A 19,371-nucleotide genomic window follows, 5' to 3' on the forward strand; every position below is an offset into this window, starting at 1 on the left:
AGAAGTTTATTCGAGATGCTTGGTCATATATTTGGGATGACCCGTACTTGTGGAAGGTGGGTAAAGACCAGACGTTGTATTCCTCAATGGGAGGCCTCAGAGATTATTTCATTGTGTTACTCATCTTTATGTGGAGGTCATTTTGGTGGGAGGAGGACAACTTTCAAGATCCTTCAGTCCGGTTTCTTTTGGCCTACTTTGTTTAAAGATTGTCATTCTTTCGTGCTTCAATGTGATAGATGTTAAAGGACCGGGAATATTTCCTCCAAGCACCAAATGCCTCTCACTAATATTATGGAGGTTGAGATTTTTGATTGTTGGGGCATAAACTTTATGAGACCATTTCCGAAGTCTCATGGGAACGAATATATCATAGTCGCGGTTGATTATGTTTCGAAGTGGGTTGAAGCCAAGGCCACAAGGAAGAATGATTCTAAGGTAGTCACCAAGTTCTTGAAAGAGCATATTTTCTCTCGATTCAGGACTCCTAGGATTATTATTAGTGATGGTGGTACACATTTTATCAACCGGACTTTTGATGCTTTATTGAGGAAATATGGGGTAAAGCATAAGGTTGCCACACCTTACCACCCTCAAACCTCCGGTCAAGTGGAGGTGTCAAATAGGGAGATTAAGAGAATTTTGGAAAAGACGGTCAACTCTTCTAGGAAGGATTGGGCTATTAAACTTGATGATGCTTTGTGGGCTTATCGGACCGCATATAAGACTCCTATTGGCATGTCTCCTTTCCGCTTGTGCTATGGAAAGAATTGTCGATCACCTTCCGGTCGAGCTTGAGCACAAAGCTATGTGGGCTATTAAATTTTTGAATTTTGACTTGGAAGCAAGTGGTGAGAAGCGGAAACTTGATCTTTGTGAGTTGGAGGAGATCCGAGAAGAAGCATATGAGAATGCCAAATTGTTTAAGGAGAAGACCAAGGTGATACATGATCGGAAATTGGTGAAGAAGACATTTCTTCCCAAGCAAAAGGTTCTCCTATACAATTCTAGGCTCAAGTTATTTTCCGGAAAGTTGAGATCTAGATGGAGTGGACCTTTTGAGGTAGTTGAAGTTTTCCCTCATGGTGCAATCACAATCAAGAATCTTCATGGAGGGGGAGCCTTTCAAGATAAATGGGCATCGATTGAAACCTTACTTGCACACCACATTTGACACTCAAGAGGAGGAGGTCACCCTCCAAGATGTCCCTTGACTCACCCTTGACATATGGACCGGCAAAGAAGTCCTTAAACAAAGCGCTCACTAGGGAGGCAACCCTAGCATTACTTGTGATGTTCTTTCTTGTTCATTTTGCATCAATAAGGCTATGTAGCCATCTTTTTGGGAAGTTGGGAGGTGCTTGGAGTGTGGAGAATAAGGAGATATTTTGAGCTACAATTATTGTGTGGAGGTCATGAAGGATGATTTTGGGTTGTGAGTGGATGGGATGAAGACCATGAACTTAGTGGAGGACCCTTGTCCTTATTTCTTGATGGGCTATTTGTGATGCATTGCTCTTGGTTACTACACATTTCTCAATGGAGTTGATATTTTCATGAGTACCTAGAGCTATTATGGAGCATAGTTGAAGGAAGTCAAGGCCTTGCGCCTTGAGGTTGATGTCTCATATTAGTCTTCTCAGCAATGGAGGGTCGCAAAAGGGGGTTTACGTATCTTTTCTCCGCATTTAGTTTAGTATATTTGTGTAGGTTTTTTCTTGTGCCTTCGCCCGGACTTCACTCTCATGCCTAATTCCGACTTAGATTTAGCTTTCGAGCTCACTTGACAACATTGAGGACAATGTTAGTTTTAAGTGTGGGGGTGAGGGCTTGGGCGCCCTTAAAAAAAATATAATAATAATAAATAAATAGATAGCTTTTTGTAATTAGAAGTTAGTGGTTAATGCCTTTTCCAACCCCAATGACGAGACATGGACTTAACTTGTTATGACTGTGGATAGATTGAGCATATCTAGGACTTTGAATTTGTCTTGTAATTGAGTGTATATGTGATCTATGCTTGATTATATGTGTGCACATAGCCTAAGCTTAGGTTGGTTCATCATAAGTAGAGAAGCATATAGATGATTTGATTGACTTGCATACCCTTATTTGTGAGCTTTTGTGCCTATATCTATAGTGTATGCATCGTTCATTCACTTATTCTTTCATGTGTGTACAATTTCATGACATTGCATATCTAGAACTTGCTTGAGACCTCTCGAGGCTACTTGTAGCTTGCAACATGATAGAAAGGATGGAGGCATTAGGACTATATACCACCATGGCCAAAGAAGCATGTGCCCAAAAATATTTACCACTAGATTGCCACTTTGAGCCTATTTATGTAATTTAGCCTTTTTGTTCATTACCACCACAAATTCCTACCTAGCCTATACACTTTTATCCTACCCTTCCATGGTAGTTGGTAAAGCGATTCGAGAGAATGACTTTATGTTTGAGTGCTTCCAAAGAAAAGAAAAGTCAAAAGTGTGAGGTTATAAAAGGATAAGTGTGGGGGTGAGTGATATGTTTAGAAAAGAAAGTTCTCAAAAAAAAAAAAAAAAAGAAGTTTGTGCAAATAGTAAGAAAGTTCAAGGAAAAGAAAAGTAGGAAAGAAAAAAAAAAAAAGGGTTGTGTGAAGAAGGAAAAAAAAAAAAAAAAAGAAAGAAAGAAAAAGGTATTACATAGTATAGTAGTGTAGTGTGGGTTGTACATTGGGTTTAGAGTAAGTGAGTTAGCATTCGAAAGCAAAAGTCATATATCTCTACAAGAGAGAGTTGTTTCACGAGCTTCTATGGACTTTGTATTCCCTTATCCTTCATTTCTTATAGCCACTTGCCCTTAGCCCCATTATAACCAAATAAAAGACCTTTTGATCTTGAATGTTGTGGGTTACCTAGCAGAGATGAGATCGAAGAGCAAGCATATAGCGACGCGTGTTGTGAAATTGCTTTTGAGTGAAACACATTATAGCCCCTAAACACTTGAGTGGTAATATTTAGTGAATCTATGTGAGTTTAGTGGGTTATATCGGGTCTTCTATGTGCCTATTTGATTGTGGTGGATTGATTTGACACATGGTCAACACATGCATATACTTGAGCATTTCTCACATGTGCATCTTAATTGCCTTACAAATTCATAATGCCTATGTTATCCTTTGTCAACCTCATGATCATTTACATAATTAGTTCTCTGAGGGTTATGGTTGGAAAGGCTAATACTGCAATTTTTTATATTTGAGCATTTGTGTTTGAGTTATTAGATTTTTGGCTATTAGCTAGTTTACATTTAGTTTGCTTGGGGACAAGCGAACTTGAAGTGTGGGGGTGTGATTACAAGCATTTCTATGCGTGTAATTATATCTAAAACATTAGAAATAAGCCAATCCCCATGTCAATTAATATTTAATTAATTAATTTTTACTTATTTTGTAGAAAATAAGTGGAGTTGCAAGAACGAGACAATGCGACGTGAAAGTAAAGCAAATGTAGATTTTCTACTATATGATGAGAAGGTCAACATTGAGTCAACCACAAACCTAGCGAAACAAATGTGATTTGGAAAAAAAGAAAAAGAAAAAAAAGAAGAAAAAAAAAAGAACTGACAAGCTTAATTAACCAATAGTTTATTTAACTATTGATTAATTAAATGCTGCACGTTGGTTTAATTGCATGAGTTTGAAACCAAATGGTTATTAATCAAGCTGCAGCATAATGGCCTCTTAATTAGACAGGGGTGGTTTAATTAAGCAAAGAAGGACCAGCAGACTATTCTTTTGATTCCAAGTGTCCTTAGGATAGGCCTCATCAAAAAGCCCGCGGATCAAGTGGGCCGATGAAGGCCCGCCGGCCCTTAAGGCTAAAAGTCCGGCTCGGTCCGTTAAAAAGCCCGCCTCTGTGGGTAGTGGGCAGGCCCGCAAAAACCCCGCCCTGCCCGTAAAAGCCCGTAAAATATTTTATATATATGTATGTGTGTGTGTGTGTGTTTATATATATATATGTAGATATGTGTGTGTGTTTATAAATATACATATAGACACATATAGATATATATATTTGTGTGTGTTTATATATATGTGTGTGTGTTATATATATATAGATATATATATATATAACACACACAAATATATATATCTATATGTGTATATATATAGAGAGAGATATATATATAGACACATATAGATATCTATATATACATATTTGTGTGTGTGTTTATATATATATATTATATATATATATATATATAAACACACACACACACACATATATATATAGATATATATATATATAAGATTTTTCTCAGGTAAGGATGTCCTTAGTTTTTCTTATGGAACGGATTTACTGTTTTCACCCACTTTCCGATCACATTTTCACATCTTAACCGTTCAGTTTTTAGGTCCTAATGTATGGATCACCTCTGCAAAATTTCAGCCAATTTGGTGATCGTTAAGGCGTCCAAAACTGCAATTTACACGAACGAACCGAATCTGTCGAACCGGAACCGTTCGTTTACATTGTTGTAATTTGCAGTTTTGGATGCCTTAATGATCACCAATTTGGCTGAAATTTTGCAGAGGTGATCTATACATTAGGACCTAAAAACAGAACGGTTAAGATGTGAAAATTTGATCGGAAAGTGGGTGAAAACCGGAAATTCGTACCTAAGAAAAACTAAGGACATCCTTAGTGTAGCCGGACTGTATATATATATATATCTATATGTGTGTGTGTGTGTGTGTTTATAAATATATATATATATATATATGTGTGTGTGTGTGTGTGTGTGTGTGTGTGTGTGGAAGTTCTGATACTTCTATATAAAATATGTGCTAATGTGTATATATATATTCTACATATCGGTTAACCAATCCGATCGGATTCGAAAATATGGTGAAATTGGCTAAATTTTTTACCACACTCATAATTTATTGTAATAAACTCATCCAACGGTCGGTTTTCCCATTTTCTTTGAATTGATAGGGGTTGCTCTTTGGAGTGTATGATATATAAATATAGGTTTATAAGAGTAACTACGTTTGACCTAGTTGATCGAATTCGAAACAAAAACAAAATTGGCTAGATTTTCTACAACCACAATAAAACATTACAATCTCTCCATCGAGCGATTGGTTTCTCTGAATTCATTTTCCACTTCATGGTTGCTTTAGAATGAACTTAAACAATTTAAATGCAATGTATAAGTCATTCAACTTTAGGAATAAAATTGGTATAGTCCAATGTGTTTGTAATTAAAATTAATTTTTTTTTATCTTATGTCCACGCACATCCATCGATGGAATATATACAAATGAGATGTGAAAAAATAAGCACGTTTTGCGGTTGTCACGCCATCGGTCAACTAATAAAACATATAAGTGACTACGGTTGACCAATCTGATCGGATTCGAAAATATGGTGAAATTGGCTAAATTTTTTACCACACTCATAATTTATTGTAATAAACTCATCCAACGGTCGGTTTTTCCATTTTCTTTGAATTGATAGGGGTTGCTCTTTGGAGTGTATGATATATAAATATAGGTTTATAAGAGTAACTGCGTTTGACATAGTTGATCGAATTCGAAACAAGAACCAAATTGGCTGGATTTTCTACAACCACCATAAAACATTACAATCTCTCCATCGAGCTGTTGGTTTCTCTGAATTCATTTTCCACTTCATGGTTGCTTTAGAATGAACTTAAACAATTTAAATGCAATGTATAAGTCATACAACTTTAGGAATAAAATTGGTATAGTCCAATGTGTTTGTAATTAAAATTAATTTTTTTTATCTTATGTCCACGCACATCCATCGATGGAATATATACAAATTTGATGTGAAAAAATAAGTACGTTTTGCGGTTGTCAAGCCATCGGTCAACCAATAAAACATATAAGTGACTACGGTTGACCAATCCGATCGGATTCGAAAATATGGTGAAATTGGCTAAATTTTTTACCACACTCATAATTTATTGTAATAAACTCATCCAACGGTCGGTTTTTCCATTTTCTTTGAATTGATAGGGGTTTCTCTTTGGAGTGTATGATATATAAATATAGGTTTATAAGAGTAACTACGTTTGACCTAGTTGATCGAATTCGAAACGAGAATCAAATTGGCTGGATTTTCTACAACCACCATAAAACATTACAATCTCTCCATCGAGCGGTTGGTTTCTCCGAATTCATTTTCCACTTCATGGTTGCTTTAGAATGAACTTAAACAATTTAAATGCAATGTATAAGTCATACAACTTTATGAATAAAATTGGTATAGTCCAATGTGTTTGTAATTAAAATTAATTTTTTTTATCTTATGTCCACGCACATCCATCGATTGAATATATACAAACGTGATGTGAAAAAATAAGCACGTTTCGCGGTTGCCACGCCATCGGTCAACCAATAAAACATATAAGTGATTACGGTTGACCAATCTGATCGGATTCGAAAATATGGTGAAATTGGCTAAATTTTTTACCACACTCATAATTTATTGTAATAAACTCATCCAACAGTCGGTTTTTACATTTTCTTTGAATTGATAGGGGTTGCTCTTTGAAGTGTATGATATATAAATATAGATTTATAAAAAAATTAGTGTCTTTAAAAATTTATTTATCAATAAATTAGTATCTATATATAAATATAGATTTTTTTTGGTACAATATAGTTATATAAATATGTTATCTTTGGTTGTATTTGATCATTATCCGTTGAATTTCCAAAGCTTGATTAAAAAAAAAAAACTTGTGTCTTTAAATATTTATTTATAAATAAAGCCCGCAAGGCCCGGCCCAAAAAAGCCCGCAAGGCCAAGCCCGACCCTGCCCGAAAAAGCCCGCAAGGCCCGCTTTATATGGACGGGCTTGAATCCTTTGATTTTTAATAAAGCCCGGCCCGGCCCGCAATTATTTAAAAATATAGCAAGGCCCCGCCCGGCCCGTTGACGACCCCTACCTTAGGATGCAGCCAAAATCATTTTTTGTGTGCTCTCTCTCTCACCACCTACGTGTCTCTATCCTCTTCTCACTCATGAAACCAACACAGCCAGTAGCCTATATTTAATAATATATATACATATATATAGCTCTCTACCTCTTCGGGAGAAAAAGAAAAAAAAAACCAACAGTAGCCGCACCATCCACACTGAGACCACATATATATAATATATTCATTCAACCCTCTCTCTTCTCCAATAGCCGCAGACCCCAATTTTCCTTTACCCTTCCTCTAACACCGAACCACCCACCTCCAACCCATTTTCTATATTTTCTTCACTATTCCACCACAAAGCTTCATCAATTCCACATGATTCAAAGAGGAGCCCAAGTATCAAGAGCTTCATAAACATCAAATTTGGGTAAAAGTGGGAGCCATAAATCAAGGATAGCCATAATTGCTCTATAGCAATTTGTAGCTTGTTCTTGTTACTCTCTACTTCTTTTCACTTTTTTTTCTCTTTCAATTATGTATTTTGATGTTAGTTTGGTGATGGGTAGTGAGTAGTTTTGTTGTTGGGGCTAGGGTTGTGTGCCCTAGCCCAAATCTTGTGTAAAAGATGTTTAATTTAATGTAATGATGTAATTTTCATATGATGGATGCTTATTTAAAATATTGTTGGGTTAAAATGCATGTCTGGGAGCCTAGTCAACTCTAGGGTGTGTATTTTGAGCATGTCTAGGACGGAGTTAGAGGCTTGACCCCCTCTAATTCCTAAGCTAGAAACCTTCAATTTCGTATTTGAGGAGTTATAAGCATGGTGATTTACATCCGTTGCGTGAATGTGCGGGCGGGTCGCTTAGTAGTCTAATTCTTCGATCTTTAGGCCTCTTGATGTGAATTAGAGACCCTTGAACCGGCTCTAATTCATGCCAAGTGAGTTCCTACGACCCTTGAACAGGAGTAGGAATACTATAAAAGGGAATTTCGATCCTTGAGCCTTGAACCGGCTTGGATACGACTACCGCCAAAGTAGGAAATTTGCATCTACATTAGATTAGCGTCCGACACATGAGATTTGGGTGAATGAACCTCTCTAGCACCCGACATTCCCATTATATTGTTCACACTTTTCTAGTTTAATTTCCTTGCATTTTTATTAATCGCTTTGCATTTTATTACTTTTTGTTAAGTTCAAATCCACTCTCAAACATTAAATCCATCGACTCATTTGTGTATAACCATATTGAGGCTACAAGTTAGTGGCTTTGAATAGGCTTGGTGTGAGCTAAGCCGAGCATTGCCAAGGCTTGATGCCTTGATTGTTTATAGTTTTATTTTACTTTTTATTTTTCTTGTGTGCTTTTAGTATCCTACCGCCAATTATCTTGGTTAGGTCCAACACCTAATCCCCGAGGTACGATAAACTAAGGTCCAATTACTTCCCTTACTTGACAATGATTCTTACGCTTGCGAGAGCATATGCTTCAAGTGACTCAGCCTGAAGTCGTGTGTGAATGCATATGGCTAAGGTCTGTAATTAAACATATTCGAGGAACTTGTGGTTTGAAGTCTACCACAAATGAACCTACATGCATTTTTGAGGATAATGTAGCTTGTATTGAACAAATGAAGTTAGGTTTCATCAAGGGCGACAATATCAAGCATATATCACCTAAGTTCTTTTATAATTAGCAACATCAATCACTTCTAAAGATTGAAGTGAATCAAATTTGATCAAAGGATAATGTAGCAGACTTATTCACTAAGTCATTACCTAAATCCACCTTCGAGAAACATGTGAAGAGCATCGGATTAAGAAAGTTATCCGAACTCCCATGATTGTAGCAATCAGGGGGAGATATCAATATCAGGGGGAGGTATAATGTCTACATGTTCGATCTCGAAGAGTGAAGGGCGTGTTGTACTCTTTTTCTCCTCCTCGAGGTAGTTTTTTGTCCTACAAGGTTTTTCACTCGTGCAAGGTTTTTAACGAGGCAACGATTGAAATGTCACCACCAAGTTTGAGCGGCACAAGGGGGAGTGTTGAAGAATGTTGACATTTAGTGTGCCTTATCAAACTAGGATTAGTTCTACAATTGTAATAGGAGAGAAGGTTCTAGAATTCCTAGTCCTATTCGGAATAGTTTTCCTTGTATCATAAGAATATGTACTTTGTAATCCCTATATATAGTTTTCCTAGTCCTATTCGGAATAGTTTTTACTGACACTGATTCTTCCAAGAGGTTAAATATCCCACATGGCTGGCAAGTATCGTCCCAGTGAAGAAGAAGAACGGACAGATACGCATTTGCGTTGACTATAGAGATCTCAACGACGCATGCCCGAAAGATGAGTTCCCACTCCTAATTACAGAATTACTCGTTGATGCTACAACAGGATATGGTGCCTTGTCCTTTATGGATGGTTTCTTTGGTTATAATCAAATCAAGATGGCACCTGAAGACGAAGAGCTCACAGCATTTCGTACACCGAAAGGGGTATACTGCTACACCGTAATGCCCTTCGGTTTAAAGAATGCAGGGGCAACCTATCAAAGGGCTATAACAGTCATCTTCAGAGACATGCTACACAACACAGTTGAGTGTTACGTCGACGATTTGGTGGTCAAGTCAAGAAAAAGGGAGCACCACTTAGTTGACTTGAGGAGGGTGTTTGAAAGGCTCCGGAAACATCAACTTAAAATGAACCCCTTGAAGTGTACATTCGGGGTAACATCTGGAAAGTTCCTTGGCTTCGTGGTCAGGTACCGAGGAATAGAGATTGACCCCACAAAAATCAAGGCAATCAGAGAAATGCCTCCTCCCAGAAATTTGCGAGAGCTAAGAGGGTTACAGGGCAGACTGGCTTACCTAAGGAGGTTCATTTCAAACCTTTCTGGAAGATGCCAACCCTTCACAAGATTGATGAAGAAGGATGTCCCATTTGTATGGGATCAAACTTGCCAAAATGCCTTTGACAGCATCAAGGAGTACCTCCTCAAGCCTCCAGTGTTAATGGCACCTGTCAAAGGAAAACCTCTCATCCTCTATATTGCGGCACTCGAACGATCTCTGGGGGCATTGCTTGCTCAAAACAATGACGAGGGGAAAGAAAATGCTCTGTATTATCTGAGCAGGACACTTGTGGGGGCAGAACACAACTACACCCCCATCGAAAAGGTTTGCCTAGCCTTGGTCTTTGCCGCTCAGAAATTGCGACACTACATGCTCGCTCACAACATTACTCTAATCTCTAAAGCCGATCCACTCAGGTACTTAATGTCAAAGCCCGTGCTATCCCGACGCTTAGCAAAATGGTTTTTATTCTTGTCAGAGTTCGATATCAAATACGTGTCCCAAAAAGCCATCAAAGGGCAAGCACTTGCTGATTTCTTAGCAGCACACCCTGTGCCTGATTGTATGGAACTACCAGAAGACCTGCCGGATGAAGAAGTTTTCTCAACAGAAACATCCACATGGCAGCTTTATTTTGATGGGGCGGCTAGGAAAAGAGGAGCAGGAGCAAGCATCGTACTTATTACACCATCTGGGGGTTTAATCCCATACTCATTTTCTCTCATGGCTATATGTTCGAATAATGTTGCAGAATACGAAGCTTTGATCATTGGCCTTGAGATAGCACTGGAAATGGGGATTGACACTTTACAAGCCTATGGAGATTCTCAGTTGATTGTCAGACAAATAAATGACGAATATGCAGTCAAAAATGAGAACCTCATCCCGTACCATCAAAGGGTCAAACATCTCATGGGGCAGTTTCAAGAAGTACATATTAGCCACATTCCCAAATCCGAGAATGACAAAGCAGATGCACTGGCTAATTTGGCAGCATCCTTGACCCTCCCAAATGAGAGAGATGTCCAAATCACAGTTGGAGAACGTCGGTTATTGCCTCCCGCATTTGAACGGAAGGAGGAATTCTAAGAAATACATGCAGTCTCAGTGCTCGAAATCGAAGAAGAAACAGATTGGCGAAAAGACATGATTAAGTACTGCCAAACCAGAAAGCTCCCTAGTAATCCGAAGAAAAGAGCATACATGAGACGAACAGCCATTCGGTTTGCTTATCTGAATGACACCTTGTACAAAAGGTCCTTTGATGGAGTACTTCTAAGGTGTTTGTCGAAAGAAGAGGCAGCTAAAGCTCTTAAAGACACCCATTCAGGTATTTGTGGAGCTCATCAGGCCGGTCCAAAACTTGCAGCTCAGCTGAAACGAGTAGGCTACTACTGGCCGACAATGGTACAAGATTCAGTAAATTACGCTCGCTCCTGCAAGGCATGCCAGCTACATGGAGATTTCATACATCAACCTCCAGTCCCTCTTCATCCTGCAACTCTCTCATACCCCTTCGAAACATGGGGATTGGATGTTATAGGTGCTATAAATCCTAAATCCTCACGCCTGCATCAGTATATATTGGCTGCAACAGATTATTTCTGTAAGTGGTCTGAAGCAATTCCCCTGAAAGTAGTCAAGGCAGAAGATGTTGCAAGCTTCATCCGAAACAACATCATTCACCGTTTCGGGGTACCCGCAAAGATAGTATCTGACAACGCCTCATACTTCAAGTGCAAGGCCATGGTCCAGCTGTGTGAGAAATACCATATTCAGCATGCATTCTCTGCAAGCTACAACCCTACAGCTAATGGGCAAGCCGAGGTTTTCAACAAGATTCTTTGCAACATCTTAAAGAAAATGGTCTCAGGAAATAAAAGAGATTGGCATGAACGCCTACCTGAGGCATTGTGGGCCTATAGAACTACTGTTCGTACAGCAACGGGGTGCACGCCATATAATTTGGTATACGGGTCTGAAGCAGTGTTACCACTAGAGATCCAGTTGCCATCACTGAGGATTGCTACTCAGCTTGCAAGTCCAGATGAAAATGCAAAGATCAGACTTGCAGAACTCGAAGCACTCGATGAAAAAAGACTTGCAGTCCAACAGAGGCTCGAAATCTACCAGGCTCAGGTTGCAGGCGCCTTCAACAAGAAAGTTAAATTCCGATCCTTTAAGGTAGGAGACTTGGTTCTAACAATCCGAAGGCCTATTATTGTAACCAGAAAGTCAAAAGGGAAGTTTGAGCCGAAATGGGAGGGCCCGTATGTTGTCACCAAAGTCTTCACTAAAGGTGCATATGAGTTTTCAAATGCAAACGGAGACTGTATCTACCCCTGCGTGAATGGGAAGTTCATCAAAAAGTTCTTCATCTAAAAAGCTCGCTGGATTGAAAACCTTAAAGGGCGGTCCAGGCAAAACCTAGAGAACAAAACCCCAGAACTACGACGGCTTGATCCCTCAAAAGGGGTACGTAGGCAGTCTAGCCTCAAAAACTAGATGCAGCCACCCAATCAAAAAAATATCTCCATTCCTGAATCAATCAGGTGAACTACATTTGGCTTGATTCCTTCACGGGATACGTAGGCTGTCTAGCAATAAGCTAGATCCAGCCATATATTTAAATCAATCCCTTTGTTTCCTAACATCTTTTTTCAAGGAAGGAAGAGATTGGTTTGTCGGTCGTTGTTGAGCATCGATTGATCGAAAGCACCAGAAGAATCATACAATTGGCAATCACAAGATGCTGAGAAAGAGACCCAAGTTGCGCGTCTTTCCAAAAGAAAAAGAAAACAATAATCTTCTTTCTACAACAAAAACCAAAGCTCTAATTCTCCTCCATGATGATTTGTCTGTTATATCTGTAAGAGTTACAAAAGGATGCAGCTTGTCCTCAAGGCCCCTGGAAGAAATACAAGTCAAAGAAACTCTTTAAGGAGAGATCTTCTTGAAACAAATCCGAGTAAGGAGAAATCTTCTCAAGGGAGTTCTGAGTGAGGAGGAATCTTCTCAAGATGATTCAAGTGAGGAGAAATCTCCTTGAAACAAATCCGAGTAAGGACAAATCTTCTCAAGGGAGATCTGAGTGAGGAGGAATCTTCTCCAAGATGATTCAAGTGAGGAGAAATCTCCTCGAAACAAATCCGAGTGAGGGGAAATCTTCTCGAGGTTGACGTAAGCAAAGACAAAGCTCTTCGAGAAAAATTCGAGTGAGAGGTAACGTCCTCGAGAAAAAATCCTGGTGAGGTGCAATCCCTTCTGGGTTGATCCGAGTACAAGGGGAAAATCTCTTCAGAAGCACATAGTTCAATACCTGCAAATAGATACGAAGGTGTGACAGATGCTTCATTTACCAATCAAAAATTGAGGACCTGCAATGAATTCGCAACAAGCAAGCAGTCCTTCAAACACAAATCACCAGCTCCACTTCTTAAGTAATGCATTATCATAGGAATATGAGTAAATAATGGAGATAATTATTCATAATAACTTCATTCTTATTCCAATTTGATAAAAGAAGCTACAAAGCAGCTTCAGTGCCGAAGTGCATCAAAGCAAAAAAAAAAAAAAAGAGAAAAGTGCTGCCAAAGCCAAAAAAAAATCCTACAGCCAAGTCCATTGATAAAGAACACACCACCCTACTTGGGTTGAGCACCAAATGATGTCAAAGAATTAATTAAGTTGGCAAATTGCTCTTGCCGAGATTTGAAGGAGGCCTTCACCTGCTCAAATTCTGGAAGCTTATCTTCATGGGCTTGAATTATTTTTTGACGCAGCTCTTCATCTAGTTGGTTATGCTCTTCAGAAGATTTTTCCAAATCATTGATCTTCTCTTCAAGGGATTCTCTTGCAGCTTCAAAAGCAGCTCTCAATTGTTTAGCTCGTTCCATTGCCTCATGAGCCTGCTTTTCTGCTTCACTAACACTCTTCTCTGTGGCTTCTAAATCTGCAAGTTCTTTTTTGAAGTCTGACAGTTGCATATTAAGAGTCTTCTTAGCATTTTGGCACTCTTCTTGGCGACGAGCTAAGTCTTGGATAAGATCAACATCAATTTCAGCACCTTTCTCAATGGCGCTCATGCCTTGCAAAAGTTGAGATGCTAACTCAAAAATTTGATCAACTGTCTTGGCAAACCAATCAAACCCATTTCTGCCAGACTCAAGAGTCTCCATTATAGATGTCAAAAGGGCAATTGTAGAATTAATATCCTGACGGTGAACAAGTACTTCTTTAGGAGATTCAGAAGAGCTCAGCTTACTTAAAATGTCTTGTATCTCAGTGATAATGAAATCTCGTCGATGCTCATTTATATTTGGGCTAAAGATCTGATATATAGACAACGGCCTGTCAACCAATGGGATGATTTCTTCACAAAAACTCTGGGAGGAGCAAGTATCTGAACCAATAAGCTCTGTGGCTTTGCTAGGAGAGTTGGAATTACCGCCAGATAATGACTTCAGCTCTGGCTCATTTAACGATGGCTCTTCAACTGCAACTTTTGTCTCTGGGTGCTTCTCTTTTGGCCCTGATTCTCTCTGTCTTGGCTTTGGCTTTGGCTCTAGTTCCTTCAACTTCAACACTGTCCCTCTGGTCTGCGGTCGTGCTCCTTTTGAATTTGACTCTGTTCCTCTGGATGTCGACTTTTGGTCTTGAGATTGAACTCTCTGTTCTTTCGCAGCAGTGGTTCTGGCACCATAAGAACTAGTGCCTTTATCTGGAACATGTTTCTTCTGAAGATTGTTAGCATTATCGGCAATAACATCATCAAAATCACTACGTTCATCTTTATGGGCTTGTTTGAGGTTCCTTCCCCCTGAATTATCAGACCTGGTACAATCTCTTTTCCTTTTATTGTCTCCTGTAGAGGAAGATTTCCTAAAGTGGGTGGTTGAATCCGCTTCCTCAATATCTGTCAACAAAACTTCTCTTCGCAGACTATAAGAGACTTCTCTCAAAGATTTTATCACAAAGACATTACTTCTTTTCTCCAAAGGTTGCTTCCTTAGGGTCAAATAAACAGCAGACACGGATCGGCCCAAATATGGAGCACATGCCCTCATCCACCATCTACAATACATCCAAGTGCAAGATCCATTATAAGTAGAACGTGGGATGTAAAAACGGGCACTGGTATTAGCTCTAAGAAGTATATGCTGTGCTTTTGCTAGATCTTCAATGCAACACTGTCTTCTTTTCTCAACAGCAAATAATAACTTGTTTGATGGAACTCCCTGGTCAAAACCAAACTGCCGTGCAAACCTATTTGGGTAGTATGGTTCCAGCCAAAGATCAATACCCATCCTCACGGGTAGCAAGGGTAGAGCGTATGCAGACTAGGAACTCAAATTGTTCATCTAACAAGCTTTTGTCATCAAGCAAAAAGCATTAAAGCAACCTTTCTGTTCATTGTATGGACTTGGACGATAATCAACAGATTCATTACTTCTGAAAACGAGTCTAGCAGAGGTAATGTCTAAGTTCTCAGCGTCAACACCTACATACCTGAGAATCAATTTGTTAGTTCTGACAGCAAGTCTAGCAATGGTAATATCCAAGTTCACAAGTATTCAACACATGCATACCTGGCCAAATGAGGGTGACGTGCGGGTATGTCACTTGCAGCTCGGCATCTATACAAACAAGTGAAGTGCTCTCCTAACCAACCGATCACGTAATGAACAGGAAGGCAGCCTCGAGACTCTTTAGGCCCTCTCGGATCAGTCACAAACTCACCAAGGCCATGATAAATATAGCCTAAAACTGATGGTGCAAGAGAAACCTTGACCCCCTGGGCCATTAAGCCTGCCATATAAAAGGTTTCAGGTCTGATTCTAGAATCATTAGAAGGCAAAACAAACCGGCTGAGACAAAATGCTAGGAAAGCAGCAAGTTCTCCTTCTTTTGAAATATCCAGAGCTGGTTTTCTACCCATAAACATATTTTGTTGCATTTGATCTCCCGATATGTAGTCTCACCATAGGCGGCGTATACCAAGCGTCCCCGATAAAAATGAGCAAGCCATTGCCTCCAGGAAACATAAGTCTTGCTATTGGGTGCGCTCAATTCAGAATGTATTCGCAGAAGTTCAACAATGGTATACGGATATCTCCCATTACGATGTAATTCTTTATTTGCAGGAATGAATTCTTCATATGGGACACCCAGAATGGGAAGACCACCAATAAGCTTCAAATCATAAAGGGACACACTCATCTCTCCATTCCCATGGTGTAAGGTGTTAGTCAAAGGACTCCAAAGTTCGCAAAATGCTCTCCATGTGTTCCCACAATAATGATAGGTGAAGCGAGAAACACCAACGGCACCATATATTCCTGCTTGGTCCAGCTTCCCCGTGAAATGATCTAATATTAATTCTGTCCATTCCATCACTCCAGGCTCAAAGGTAGAACGACCCCGAAAGTAGAGATGAACTCCCCAGTCTTGTTTGTCTTTCAACATTTTATAAAGAACAGGATAAAAGTTCTCTTGGTGAATGAAGGAATCCCCATCCTCTTCATTATTAACTTTCTCAAGGGTGCGAGCTGGAAATACAGCACAGTAGGAGCGGCAAGTCTTTATGGCTTGATCTTCAGAATCATGACTGAATGTGAGATACCCAGAATGCACTCGCACTTCGCTGACCCATGTCATTTTGTCTTTCACTGAGGCATCAACTTGTACAAAACGCAATGGTGAAGACCGCCTATACTCTGGACCCTCTATGGCTTCCTGCCCGCGCTTGTTAAGTGCTCATTCAGTACATATATGTCCATGTGCATCCATTACCTGAGAGGGAACAATATACGTGGTGTCAGAATCAAACAAATCATAAAGGAGAGGGAAGTCAAGCTTTGTATATGAAAAGCAAGTTCCAAATACAAAGCTTGAGGGGGCACCTTTGCATTACCTCTAATGACTACGAACATAAAGAGTCTTAGAGAAACTTATGTGTCGCTCTAGTGGGTTGTATGCAACCACTATTTGCATCATTGAATCCAACCATGTCATGAGAGATAACTTATGGGATTCTGACACATATAGGCTTTGACATGACCATTTGGGATACCCAGGTCGTGATATGATGATCCGTATATTAACGACTTCACATGAACATCCATTCTTCAGAACGAAGAGAAGTAAGAACCAAAAATTGGTTCGAGGAGCTGAACCTACGCCTCAGGGTGCCATGACTGTGCAAAACCGACCACACATGGCCGGCGCCGCCTATCCCCTGCGATCACTATATGGCATTGACACCATACCCCCTAATTCGCCTCCTCTTGATACTTCTGCAGTCACTTGTAACTTCATGGCTCAACCAAAATCCTCATTGGTTGTTTCTAAAGCCCATATTTCATTCTGCAAAGCCTGCTCTTTAGAAAAATTGGGATTGAGACCATCCTATGCAAAGAACACTAAACAAAACATTCCATTCTTACATACAATCCAAGGGGATTATGTGGACCGCTTCAACCAACTTGAGGACCGTTTAGATGTTTTATGGTGTTGGTTGACACATAGACATGCTGGTCACATGTCACTCTATCGTCCACCTGTAATGTTGCTTATGCTATACTCCTAGCATATATCATATGACAACGAGCTCACTTCCTAGATCATCCTATTTCGTCAATTGAACTTGACGATGCTAGAGAGTTTACATCGAAGACTTTCAATGGATATTGCAATAGGATTGATGTTGGACATCATATTCTCATGAACACACCCAAATGGTAGTCAGGACATTGGTAATGCACACCAATCCCCTTATATCCACTTAGGGTGGTGAAATATCGCATGCAGCTATGCTAATTCGTCTACAACCTATCGCCACTCAATCTACCTCTGCGTTACAGCTAGTGACTTGGTACAAGTATCGTACTTACGCACATTTGAGTGAGCCATTTAAGTGCCAATTGCTCAGCCACAACGCTCTATGATAGATCTTTATAGACGAATGGGCAACTACGTTGGATTTGAGACTCCAACAATCGTTCGCCACTTAATACTATTGCAAGGTGATGTCCTTACCGCTAGATTTGCGGGTTGTCATTTTGATGAGACAGTCTTCCCGTCGTTAGGGGGAGATAAGAACACGGATGTTCAGCAGGAACGACATGAATTGGAATGGTTTATCCTCACTATGTCTTATCTCGATCCCCGTTAAAGTGATGAGATCACACAAATATGTTGTAAACATTCCTGCAAGGATGGACGTCCCTACGAGAGGACATAGCGCCACCCTACGCGGAGGTAGGCATGGCGCCAACGCCAAAGAGAGTGGCACTCTGGCATTATAGGCCATGGCCCCAGCTAGGATGCATGAGAGGCCCATGGGTTCGAAGGATAATTTGGCACATTCCAATCTTTTGATCATCAAGACTCAAAATCCGTCTCATGAAAATCTTCCGGATTATGGTTATTCGTTGGGGGACGCCTCAACGTCAGAACCTATTCTTGATAATATAGAGCTCTATGAAAATTACACTAGTGTACATGAGACATGGGATAGAAACTCCATCATAATTGATGATGTAGTTGCGCATTTCATTGTGCATGAGTTTGTTGAGTCTGATGATATCGAACCACGCTCCGTTGATGAATGAATGACAACTTAGAGAAATTTGGCCTAAATGGAAAGATGCGATCCAGGTTAAGTTGGATTCTCTAATGAAGAGGAAGGTTTTTGAGCCAATGTTGCCAACACCTCCTAACATAAAACTTGTTGACTAATGGGTCTTCGTTAGAAAGCGTAGTGAGAAAAAGAGATGGTAATCTCGCCTTATGACGCAAGGTTTCTCATAAAACGCCCTGGAATCGACTACGATGAGACATATTCTCTCGTAATGGATGTCACTGCACTCCACTACCCTGTCAGTTTGGTAGTTCCCTAATAACTGATCATGCAGCTTACAAATGTGGTCACTATGTATCTTTATGGGGATCTAGATACAGAATATAATGAAGGCTCTTGTAGACTTCATTTACCTAAATCAAGTGGCTCTAGACCACGGAGCGCGTTTTCAATGAGGTTGAAACGCTCACTAAAGTGACTACTTGATTGGGAATGGATATGATGAACTATGCCCGCGCATTTCCATGACAAGTTCCGGATTTGCAATTGTTGCAGTTTATGTTGATAAACATAATTGGAACCCTTGAGAATTAAGGGAAATCGCTGAACACCTGAAATCTGAGTTTGAGATAAAGGACCTTAGGAGAACATGGTTTTTTATTTTTATTTTTATTTTTTAGAACTTATGTACCTTGTCAATGAATGCTTTGGCATTTTGATAAAGTCAAGATGCACTCCCATAGCCATCCGTAGTCTTGACCCTAAAAGGGATACGTTTCTTCCCAGGGATGATGACGAAGACGTATTAATTGGCAGAAGTGCCTTACCTAAGTGCAATAGGCGCATTATTGTACTTAACATAATACAAGACCGGACACCTCATTTGTTATGAACTTGTTGGTTAGAAGTAGCCCTGCGCCAACGCGTTGTCATTGAATTGGTGTAAACATAATCTTTCGATATTTAAAAGGTACGATAGA

General features: G+C 39.7%; 1 protein-coding gene across 1 annotated transcript; it reads left to right on the top strand.

The window, feature by feature from the left end:
* The first annotated feature begins 294 nt into the window (after positions 1-294).
* On the top strand, positions 295-1,174 carry LOC133737074 (uncharacterized). The gene is made up of 2 exons (XM_062164701.1): positions 295-736; positions 846-1,174. The coding sequence occupies exons 1-2, from the start codon at positions 295-297 to the stop codon at positions 1,172-1,174; spliced, it is 771 nt and encodes a 256-aa protein (XP_062020685.1).
* The last annotated feature ends 18,197 nt before the right edge of the window (positions 1,175-19,371 follow it).

The sequence above is a fragment of the Rosa rugosa genome, chromosome 3, assembly GCF_958449725.1.
Source record: "Rosa rugosa chromosome 3, drRosRugo1.1, whole genome shotgun sequence".
Taxonomy (NCBI): domain Eukaryota; kingdom Viridiplantae; phylum Streptophyta; class Magnoliopsida; order Rosales; family Rosaceae; genus Rosa; species Rosa rugosa.

Bases quoted from the DNA above. Each gene is read 5' to 3' on its own strand.
- LOC133737074 (XM_062164701.1), top strand. From the start codon at position 295: ATGGAGGTTGAGATTTTTGATTGTTGGGGCATAAACTTTATGAGACCA. The intron at 737-845 runs GCATGTCTCCTT...TTGACTTGGAAG, and splicing joins CGCATATAAGACTCCTATTG to CAAGTGGTGAGAAGCGGAAA.